The following is a 12,500-nucleotide window of genomic DNA, read 5'->3' on the forward strand; positions in this document are numbered from 1 at the left end:
CACCCATTACGCTCTTGGAGTGGTTGGTGTTAGGAAGGGCATCCAGCTGTAGAAACTCTGCCAGATCAGATTGGAGCCTGGTGCAGCCATCTGGTTCACCAGTTCTCAGTCAAATTGGCCAACCCATGCTAGCATGGAAAGCGGACATTAAACGATGATGATGATCAGTGGGAAACTTATCATTATTTATTTACCCTTAGTAGATCCTTCTTTTAGCACCCTGTACACATAAATTTCTGCTTTGAGTCAAATGACCAGAAGGTTGGGCTTCTATACCCACATACCAATTAGGCCATGTGTTCAATTTTTTCTGCAGCTAAATTTTTATGCCCTTTAGTGCAGCGGCGTAGCTAGAATGGGTACCAGCAAGGGCAGCCCTTGAGTGAGCAATCCTACACCTATCCATGTGCCTCCAAGTCTATACAGGCTTAGAAAGCAAACCCAAAAGTGTCACCCAGGATGCACAGACCCCTTGCACCCCGTCCTCTTGCTGCTCTACTACTTTAGAGAAACATACAGCTGCTGTTGATTCAGTTTACCTACGTGACAACTAAGTATCCTTCTCAAATAATAAATATATGGTTTCCCATAGGAAGAGGATCTGTTGTTGTTGGCACTCCATCGCTTACAACGTCGAGGGTTCCAGTTGATCAGATCAACGGAACAGCCTGCTTGTGAAATTATCGTGCAAGTGGCTGAGCATTCCACAGACACGTGTACCCTTAACGTAGTTTTTGGGGATATTCAGCATGACACAGTGTGACAAGGCTGACCCTTTGAATTACAGGTACAACGGAAACAGGAAGTAAGAGTGAGAGAAAGTTGTGGTGAAAGAATACAGCAGGGTTCGCCACCATCCCCTGCCGGAACCTCGTGGAGCTTTAGGTGTTTTCACTCAATAAACATTCACAATGCCCGGTCTGGGAATCGAAACCGCGATCCTATGACCGTGAGTCCGCTGCCCTAACCACTGGGCCATTGCGCCTCCACTGGAAGAGGATCTAGATGCAATAAAAACTTCTCCAAGCCATAGGTAAATGTAAGAGCATTGTGGTTTGCTCAAAACATTGTAATGATGGATTAGAATAACAAATGACATGAGAAATAAGAAAATCTTGTGACAATGCAGAAAGTTTTGAAAACCTTTCTATTTCGGATGCAAAGGCCCTTCTTTAGAAGAATACAGTCAAAGAAATGAGTATTTACCTAGATCTTGCCATTTTGAATAGTCTAAATTCTCTGCATTGTCAGAAGCTTTCCTTATTTCTCATTCCATTTATTATTCTACTCGTGTAAATGCAAGTTTTAAAAATGAAAATAGTCCGACTTACTCTTGCATGTGTGCTTTATTGATAAATAATAACAACAATAATAATAATAATAATAATAACAACAATAATGATAATAAAAGCCAATGACAATGCATGGTGCCCTCCACCCTAAGGAGAATGTACACAGGCTCTACACGAAGAGGGGTAAAGGTGGATGTTGGCTGATTAGTCTACAGGAGTGCATCAATATTGAAAGAAGAAACATGGCAGAATATTTGTTAAACAGCAAAGAAGACTTGCTACAGTATACTGCTAAAACAGAAGGATTTACCAAAAAATGGACTTGAGGGTGCTCATGAATCTGATCACAAACAGCCAGTGAGGGAGAAGAAACCTTACTCCATATGGAATTACATGGTCAGTTTCACTGTGAAACCAATAAATTAAAAGACCAGGAAGCATGATAGAGGTGGCTCAACAAGGGTGACCTAAAAAAGAATACTGAAAGCCTAATCATCGTGGCCCAGGACCAGGCATTGAATACCAACTCAGTGAAAAAGAATATATACTACACAAGTGCATCGGACCTCTGCAGAATGTGTGGGAAGAGGGTCGAAAGGGTGACTCACATTGTTAGTGCTTGTGAAAATCTTATGCAGAAAAAGTACAAGCATAGATCCAACAAGGTAGACCAAAACCACCACAGGCTTCTATGCCATAAGGATGGATATAAGGTACCGGGTGCTTGGTACCAGCATATACCAGAAAAGGTAATGGACAAGAAGGAGAAGGTAAAAATCCTGTGGTAATTTGACTTCCAGACAGACAAGGTGTTAGAGCACTGAAGGCCAGATATAGTAACCTTCAGGAGGGACAAACAAGAGTGCCAAATTATCGACGTGGCAGTGTCAGGAGATCGACATATTATCAGGAAAGAAAGAAAAAAGATTGATAAACATGGAGACCAGAGAATTGAGATCGCTAAGGTGTGGTAGCTACAAGAGTCAAATATAAAGATTGTCCCTATTGTCATCAGAGCATTGGGTTCAGTACCACTCAACCTGAAAAAAACAACTGGAAACTTTAGAAATACCATACAATCTGGATGTATTACAAAAATTGGCATTACTTGGAACTGCAGGCATATTGTGCAAAGTACTGTCTGTCTGAGGTTTTTGTGATTTGACAGACAGTACAAACCCCCAGTAGGCACAATATCTTCAAGCAACAACATCATGATATTGGATACTGTGTGACGTCTTTAATAATAATAATAATAATAATAATAATAATAATGGGCTACAGCAAATAATCTGCTCAATACCACAGAATTGCTTGTCTGTTGTTTGACCTTAACCAGTTGAGCATATCTCTTGGTGGCTGATGATATGTGCATCTCTGATCACAAGGAGTAGTAGGGGAGCATCATAGCAATGTATTGAAAAGAATTCTTTGGGGTTTGGATAATTCACCTCTGGAAACATGGGTGTTTTGTTCATCATCCTTAAACAACCCTTATTCAGGGACCTTTTGAGTGGGATGGGCAACTCAGCCAGATGATAATTTAACGAGGCCCCCACCAGCAAGGCCAATGTACTGTTTATCTTGATGTGAGATCACCTGGTGTACCCTTATCCGACAGGTAGTCATGATGGGTATATTGGACTTCATATATTTTACCCCAGTGTCATTTTGATGGCATGCATTGCTCTCTCACTCAATAATAATAATATTTCTACTACAGACACAAGGCCTGAAATTTGGGGTGGGGCATAGTCAATTACACCCACTCCAGTACATGACTGGTACTTAATTTATTAACCCCCAAAAACATGAAAGGCAAAGTCAACTTCAGTGGAATTTGAACTCAGAATGTAAAGACAGACAAAATGCTGGAAGGCATTTTGCTTGGCATGGTAACTATTCTGCTAGTTTGCCGCCTTAAACAATAATAATAACAATAATAATAATGATGATAATAATTATAAATGTGGTTCATTTAACTATTTACATCTTTCTGCTCTCTTTACGAGACAGAATTTTTATATAAGCAGTTCCCCTCCCATTTCTAGGGTTAATTAAATGAGCCATCTGTGCCCTATTTAAGTAACACACAGGACTTGCTTTTAAATAGATAAATAGGAAAACTTTTTTTCTAAAACTACATCCAGACACTGCCAAAAATAATGGGGTTAATTTAATTAATCACATCTGTCCCCTTTACTGATACAGAATTTGTATGTCTCTGAATATATATATAAATAGTTATAACACTCACCAAAAAGACATAAAAAAAATAAAGGAGGTTTCTAGGGGTGGATTAATGAACTACATGTGCCTTCTGTGCAGAACACAGAATCTGTGTTATGGGCTCCTTTATGAGACTGCGTGACTTATCTGCTAAAAATAGTAGCCAAATATGCTTAGAATCCAACCTTTATTTTTGACCCTTTGCTTGTCCTGTATATCACGTGTGATAGATAGAAATTGTTCCCTGCTGTCTATGCATCACATATGATACATACTCCCTATTTCTTTCAACCACAGGAATAATTTGGGACTTAAGAAAGGAAAGATTTATATTACTAATGGCTCTGCCAGCGCACCACCTCATAATAAAATACAGGGTTAAGTGTAAGGACCCCTACCCTTCGGTCATGAATGACCATAGGATTGCACCAAGAAAGTTTCCCTCTGAAGCATAAGTCCAGGCAAAGTTGTTTATGGAAGACCCGCAGTCGCCATTACATACCAGCCTTCCTTCTCCGCACCTCTAATGTCACCAAAGGCAAAGGGGCCGATCCACTTTGGCACCAGTCATGCCGCAACTCATTTCTACAGGTGAGTGAATTATAGCAACGTGAAATAAGGTGTCTTGTATAAGAATTACAACACAGTCCAGTCTATGAATTGAACTCACTACCTCACCATTGCAAGCCCGATGCTCTAACCACTGACCCACGTGCCTTCACATAAAATAATGTAATAATATAACAATTCATCTGACTCATGTCAGTATGGGAAAATGGACGTAAAATAATGATGTAACATGTGTTGCTATAAATCAAACACCATGAAGTATTGTTTGTTGTTTATAGAAGTTGTTTATTTTAGATGTTTATTTTGTTTTTGTATTTGCTTTGCAAGACTGTTGATGTGAACCTATGTGTTGAAATAGATTTTGTTGTATCTTGTGAGGGTCATTGTGTACACACTGGTTCCATTTCACTTCTTTTACTACTACTACTATTACTATTATTATTATTATTGTTCAGTAGTTTTATTTTTATAACGTGCTTTCACTTCACTACCGAGCGCAGCTCTGTGCGCCTTGGGTATGTGCTATTATTATCATTATTATTATTATTATTATTATTATTGCTATTATTATTATTATTATTGTTGTTGTTATTGTCATTATTAAGCAGTGAGGTGGCAGAATCGTTAGCGTGCCAGGTAAAATGCTTAGTGGCATTTCGTCCATCTTTACGTTCTGAGTTCAAATACCGCCGAGGTCGATTTTGCTTTTCATCCTTTCAGGGTCAGTAAATTAAGTACCAGTGAAACACTGGGGTCGATGCAATCAACTAGCCCACTCCCCCAAAATTTCAAGTCTTGTGCCTATAGTAGAAAGGATAATTATTATTATTTTTATTATTAGACAACTAATTAACCAATTAACTAATTGATTGCTTGATAAATCGATTGGTCAATCAATCAATCAATCAATCAGCTTGGTTTGTTAAAGTCTTTTTGTCACCATTTTTGATCTCCTCAATAACATGTCCATCTCTAGCAGACCCAGAGCAAAGGAGGCATGTGATTGATGAGGTCAGAAATGATTAAAGGTGATAAAAAGATTTTGACTAACTCAGCTGATTGAGTGGTCAAATAATTAATCAAAGAATCAAAGAATCAATTAGCTTATTGGTTAAATGGTTAACCAGTTGACTAGTAAAACTAAAGAAGCGAATTCGAACCAGTGTGTGTGTTTTTATGGGGATAGTGACCCTTCCAAGACACAGCAAAAACATGCTTATTACTTTTGTATCTTTTATAAATACTTCTGTTCTCTTATTTGAAATCTATTCTTATGTTTTCTTCTTAGATGCCAGATTGTCAAAATCACATTCGGTTAATAGCGCGGAATGGAACTACTCTGTTGGTATGTGGTACTGGTGCTTACCAACCAACGACTTATCATTTAGATGTAAGTTTCCTTTTATTTCTTGCATATTACAATTGCTTTAATTTGTTCACATTATCTTAGTAAACTCATAAAGAAATACACGTGGACTGCCTCATCTTGTCAGATGATAGCCATCTCACATTCAGAAATTATAGTGAGACATTTGTACATCATTAAATTTAAGTAACAAAAGCTTGGATAACCTGCAAAATTACTGGTACTGTTTTCACTGCAAGTTTTATATCACAGTATCTCCGCTACACATTTTTTTTCTCCCTCCATTTTTTCGTTCTTTCTCCATTGTTTTTCCTCTCGATTCTTTCTGTCGAAGAGCGTAGGCTCGAAATGTCAAAGACATTCTCATTCTTCCCGAGTGTTAAACTAATACACCTGCTTGTTGTTCCTTCACCTGTCTTTGTCTTTTGTTTACTGTTAATTTGAAAAATCTCTTAAAAGAGCTGCTTTTCCTCCAACTGTCTTGTCAAAAAATAAGTGAAGCCTGCTCCTCTCCTGGGAAAATTTATTTAGAGCAATAGATTGGACCATGAGAGGTGCTACCATTGCAGGTTACAACAGGCCTGGGAGAAATGGTAACTAAGAGGTGACTCCATACGCTCTTCACAATTCCAGAACTCGCAGACTGGAACCTCACAACCAGATGCAGTTTTAAGTCATAGCCAGAACATAAATACATTCATACCAGGGTCCTATATTCCGAGTGCACTAGATCTGGGTTGCATACCCATTGAAAATGACAGATTCATTATAAAATTATAAATGTTCACCTCGCTCATTAATTTAAACCCAAATCTTAATGGAAAACTTTTGTTATACCACTGCTTGAAATTTGGTGGCATTGAGTATGGTACCACACCCACCACAACAACCACCATACACCACTGGTTCATACATCCCCTGACTGACATGCACATCCCCATTCTTTCATTTATACAGCCACATACATAGATAGATATTGGCACATGCATGGTCTTATAATAAGAAGGTTGATTACCAAGCACACGGTTTTCGCATTCAGTCCTACTGCATGGCATCTTGGACAAGTGTCTTGTAATATAGCCCCAGGCTGGCCAAAGCCTTGCGAATACATTTGGTAGATGGAAGCTGAAAGCTGCCTATTGTCTGTATGCCATTGTCATCATCATCATTTAATGTCCGTTTCCCATGCTGGCATGGATTGGATGATTTGACCAGAGCTGGCCGAGGCTATAGTTGAAGATGATTTGACCGGAGCTGGCCGAGGCTATAGTTGAAGATGATTTGACTGGAGCTGGCCGAGGCTATAGTTGAAGATGATTTGACCGGAGCTGCCTGAGGCTATAGTAGAAGACACTTGCCTAAGGTGCCATGCAATGGGACTGAACCTGGAACCATGTGGTTGGTAAGCAAGCTACTTACCACACAGCCACTCCTATGCCTATCAATCTGTCTATCTATCTATCTATCTATCTATCTATCTATCTATCTATCTATCTATCTGTCTGTGTGTGTGTATATATATATATATATATATATATATATATATATATATATATATATATATATATATATATATATATATATAAAACAGAAGCAACAGAATGATTCTGACTGAGAGTTTCATGTGTTAGCACTTAACAAATCTATTTTTCCTCTTTGCATCACCAAATTTATATACCTATGTGTGTGTGTGTGTGTGTGTGCTGGCATTCATGTGTGTGTATACACACACACACACATAAGTACCAGCATGAAAAACAGATGTTAAATGATGATTATGGCACACACATTCATGCATGTATGTGTGTCATACTGGAACAAACTAACACTCTTTGTTAACTGGTGAAAGATAAACACAAAGACGTATATAAGCACACACACACATACACACACACACACACATACACACACATACACACACACTCTCTCTGTCTCTGTCTCACACACACATATGTATATGTCTGTATGTATATAAGATATACATGTGCATACAGACACACACACATATGTATATATATATATACATCACATATATCAAGAAAAATTATGAAATAAATGAATGTTGATGGTTTTGAAAAATTAAGTGCTAAAATGAGAAGCAGACTGAAAGAGCAGAACATTAATTAGTCAGCACTGTCGTTAATATGCTCACAGTTAATGAAATTTTAAATTCTTTCACAGAGCAATAAATAAATAAATATATTTAGAATAATGAATTATTTATCTGAGAGTGATTTAATACAATAGAACTCTCCAGACAAACCAAATTCCCAAGACTAGGACAATAGTACGCTAAAAAAAAAACAAAAAAGAAAAGTTTTTTAATGATTATATGCAAAAAAAATAAAATAAAAAAAAAAAAAACAAAAAAGAAATCAAAATGCACGATGTACAAACCATACATGGCTAAACAATTAGATGATAATAATAGTAATGATAATATTAATAATGGTGATGATGATGATGGTAGTGGTGGTGGTAAGAATGATGTTGATGATGATAATGGTAAGAATGCTGTCGGTGATGATGATGGTGGTGGTGATGATGGTGATGATTGCTGTAAGCCAAGACTTGTAATAAATATGAAAACAAGATCGTTTTCTGACATTGGCTTAAAGCCACACATTTCTGGAGATCATCATCATCATCATCTTTGTCGTTTAACGTCTGCTTTCCATGCTAGCATGGGTTGGACGATTTGACTGATGACTGGTGAACCAGATGGCTACCCCAGGCTCCAATCTGATCTGGCAGAGTTTCTACAGCTGGATGCCCTTCCTAATGCCAACCACTCCGAGAGTGTAGTGGGTGCTTTTACATGCCACTGGCACGAGGGCCAGTCAGGCGGTATTGGCAACGGTCACGCTCAAAATGGTGTATTTTATGTGCCACCCGCACAAGAGCCAGTCCAGGGGCTCTTACGCAGTGACAAATTTTGCATGGAGGTAGGAGTCCATCAAGGGTGAGTCCTCAGTCCCTTCCTGTTCAGCGTAGCCCTACATGCCATCTCAAGGGAGTTTCAGATTAGATGCCCACAGCAACTAGATACCAATGGATTTAGTTTGCATAGCTGAATTTACAGGGGAATCAGAGAGGAAATTCCAGGTATGGGAGCTAAATCTACCATCGCAAGGCCTTAGCAAAAACTAAGGTTTTGATAAACTGGGAAGAAGTAAAAACAGGACTCTGGTACCCTCAAGAAAATGGTCTTGCTCAATATACAGAAAAGGAATCGATGTACACTCCATATGCAGTATGCGATATAAACTATGGATATACAAGAGGTGCGGTGGAATTGCAAAGAAAGTAAACTTCATAGTGATAAATGCACTGGAGCAATATTTACTAAGAGCACACCAGAAATAGATTCTGTTAGATGCTTGGATGGCTCACTAGAAGTCGATATCTTTGTTACCTAGAAAAGGGTAATTAGTTGAGGATGTGGTTGCTTTGGAAGCAGAGTAGCCATGGTAAGAACAAAGTGGAAAAGTACTGCAGCTGTTAGCAACAAAGGCCTTTTCCCCCTCTGCATGAATGGTAGAATGTATGATGTTTGTGTTAGAACTATCTCACTACCATGTGATTCCTCATGTCTTGTGAGACCTGGTCTTTAATCCTTTCATTTACCATATTTATTTTGAGATGCTCTGTGTATCTTTCAATTAATTTTAAATATAGACGCAGGAGTGGCTGTGTGGTAAGTAACTTGCTTAGCAACCACATGGTTCTGGGTTCAGTCCCACTGCGTGGCACCTAGGGCAAGTGTCTTCTACTCTAGCCTCAGGCCGACCAAAGCCTTGTGAGTGGATTTGGTAGACGGAAAACTGAAAGAAGCCCATCGTATATATGTATATATATGTATGTGTGTGTATATGTTTGTCTGTCTGTGTTTGTCCCCGCCAGCATTGCTTGACAACCGATGCTGGGTGTGTTTACGTCCCCGTAACTTAGCGGTTCGGCAAAAAGAAACCAATAGAATAAGTACTAAGCTTACAAAGAATAAGTCCTGGGGTCGAGTTGCTCGACTAAAGGTGGTGCTCCAGCATGGCCGCAGTCAAGTGACTGAAACAAGTAAGAGAGTAAAGAGTATATGTATGTGTATACATACATACATGCTGTGTTGCTGCATCTAATTTCATTACAATTCATTTGTTGCGAAAATAAATTAAAATCTCATTTCAAACTCTGAAAAAGTTAATAAGGATTGAGAAATGAGATTTTGTTGCTGAAGTAATACATTATTGCTGTCTAGATGTTAAAATGAAAATTATTATTATTATTATTATTATTATTAACCACAACTGAAATTTCAGCACTATCTATGATTTAGATGTAGTAGGGTAAGAGATACTGCCACATCTGTCTATTTATCTGTCTGTTTCGCTGTTTGTCTATCATCTTTAGTCTATCTATTTGTCTGTCTGTCTATTTGTTATCTATCATCTTTTATCTATCTATCAATCAGTCTAAGCGCCAACCGCTTGGCTAACACCTTGGCCAAAATTTTCAAGTCTGCATTGAGCAGAGTGATGGGCCTAAAGTTATCTATGACATCCCCCTTGTTTGGATCTTTCTTCAGCAGCGTTACGGCTCCTCGACTCACAAAACCGGGAATGCTCCCGTTTTGCTGCCAGTTGCAGTACACCGCCACCAAGACGTCTCCAAACAAGTCTGGCGACGTCTTGGTGGCAGTGTACTGCAACTGGCAGCAAAACGGGAGCATTCCCGGTTTTGTGAGTCGAGGAGCCGTAACGCTGCTGAAGAAAGATCCAAACAAGGGGGATGTCATAGATAACTTTAGGCCCATCACTCTGCTCAATGCAGACTTGAAAATTTTGGCCAAGGTGTTAGCCAAGCGGTTGGCGCTTGTCATCGAGATACTGATTGGCAAGGCGCAAACGTGCGCGGTGCCGGGCAGGAGCATCCGTGACAACCTCCATCTGATGCGCTACATCATAGAGAGGGTAGTTAAGGAACCTGATCAATTTAGATCAATCGAAAGCTTTCGATAGGGTAGACCATCAATACTTGGAGGCTGTCCTCATAGCGGCCGGCTTCGGTCCCATTTTTCGCGGCTGGATGGCTGCTTTGTACAGAGGCATCCGTTCGGTAGTTCGCGTCAATGGGCATCTATCAAGACCCTTCGACATTGCACGTTCGATCCGTCAGGGATGCCCCCTCTCGTCGCTTCTGTACGTGTTGACTCTCGAGCCACTACTGCGGAAGCTGGCGACGCTGAGGGGCATCCCACGAGAGTTGGGATGCGGGACGAGCGTGTCGGCATACGCGGACGACGTCACCGTCATAGTGTCTAGCCAAAAGCACATCGAGCTTGTCGGCGAGACACTGAGAGACTATGAAGCGGTAACAGGAGCGAAAATCAACCGGGATAAGTCAGTGGGCTTGCAGCTCGGCACCTGGAGAAGCAAGCCCATACCGTCAAGTAGCGCCTCCGTCGTGGGACGTTGGACTGACGGTCCGGTTGAGTTGCTCGGGGTCTGGTTTGGTCCAGACCTCCAAACGGAGAAGAACTGGGACGAGATAACGAGAAGGGTGGCCACTCTAGCCCGGCAATGGGCCGAGAGGAAGCTTTCCCTGAAAGGTCGGGCGGAGGTGGCGAACACGTACATCGCGTCCGTCATCTACTACCGCCTGACCGTCGTTCCTTGTCCCGACCCTACCATCACCAAACTGGAGCGCATCGTCTTCCGCTTCTTGTGGAAAGGAAGCGTTCCGATGGTTAGGCGATCCGTTTGCTGCCAACACCCGTTAAAAGGAGGACTGGGCATGTCGTGGTTGATGATGCGCAGACACGCGCTGAGACTGCGACATCTCCGGCTCTACGTAGACAGCGGTGAACAGGTGTGGTCACCGTTTGTGCGGCACGCTTTCCCGCAGCTCGTCTCCATGACCGAACTGCAGTCATGGATCAAGAAGAGGCCGAGGAAGAGCGAATGGCACCGCGAGTGTCGCGCTGCTCTTCGGCAACTCCAACAACCCGGGTCAACCTTGAGCGACTGCATCACAACTAACGCATTCTATAGTGGATTAGTGGAGGGAAAGTACGACGACGATCTCGGGGCGAACCTGGGTGTCGACGAGGAATACCTGACCCGCCTGTTTAAGACGACCTTCAGGCCGGGACCTATGGACAACTTCCAGAGATCCCTGGCCTGGCAGTGCTATCGAGAAGCACTACCCGTCCGGGATAAGCTCTACAGGCATGGCTCGAGAAACACGGGGCCGACCTGTCCGAGATGCCGACAGAGCGACGAAACCGTTCTGCACGCACTCGTACAGTGTCCCACCATTTCCGAGCTGTGGGCTTACGTCGAACAACTGCTATCGCGTGTGGGACGAGTCGGTCTATCAGCCGAGTCTATCGTGAATATTGTCGCGCCTCCTTCCTTTAAACGGGAAGGAAGAGCTATTTTCATCGTACTTGTGGCTATGGCGAAAGAATGTGTATGGTGGACGCGTCTGAAAGGTCTAGAGACAAAGACTTTCCTCTCTGGGCAATCTCTCATCAACCTCTTCAAGTATCACCTGAAGAGGAAGGTGAGAGTAGAAAGGGAAGTCTTGTCTAGTGAATGCTTCAAAAAAAGATGGGTGAATGTAGCAAGGATGGCACGTGTGAACGACGGAGCCATCTTGAGCATAACCCTATGAACAAGAAAAAAAACAAAAAAAACAAAAAGGCATAAGAGAGTCACTTACTGTTATAGTTTCTTCAATGAGAATATTGACCAAGGTTACCGTGGTCTTTTCCGTAGGCTTTTCCTTCCACGGCTAAACCTAAACTGTCCTCTCCTCTTTTACACGAGAACATTACTGTGTGATACACGATCCCTATTGATCGGCCTTTCCTTTTTTTTTTTTTCGATCCCTTTTGATCGAACTCCTCCTTTTTCCCTTCCTACGATCCCTTTTGATCGACACCACCACTTTTTTTTTTTTTCCTTCCCCCTCCCAAAAAGAAAAGCTCTACATTGTATTTGTCCCATCTTCGTTGAGCCCTGTGTGGCTAATAAAAGAAATGTATC

General features: G+C 41.1%; 1 protein-coding gene across 2 annotated transcripts in view; it reads left to right on the top strand.

Moving 5' to 3' along the window:
• Nucleotides 1-12,500, top strand: part of LOC106878942 (semaphorin-2A) — a 447,301-nt gene that overhangs the window by 391,935 nt on the left and 42,866 nt on the right. For both annotated transcript variants that reach the window (XM_089356188.1, XM_014928318.3), the window contains one exon: nucleotides 5,380-5,481. In XM_089356188.1, the coding sequence (XP_089212314.1) occupies nucleotides 5,380-5,481 (102 nt within the window). The remainder of the gene's footprint in view (nucleotides 1-5,379; nucleotides 5,482-12,500) is intronic.

Source organism: Octopus bimaculoides, chromosome 8, assembly GCF_046866305.1.
Source record: "Octopus bimaculoides isolate indiv1 chromosome 8, ASM4686630v1, whole genome shotgun sequence".
NCBI classification, from domain to species: domain Eukaryota; kingdom Metazoa; phylum Mollusca; class Cephalopoda; order Octopoda; family Octopodidae; genus Octopus; species Octopus bimaculoides.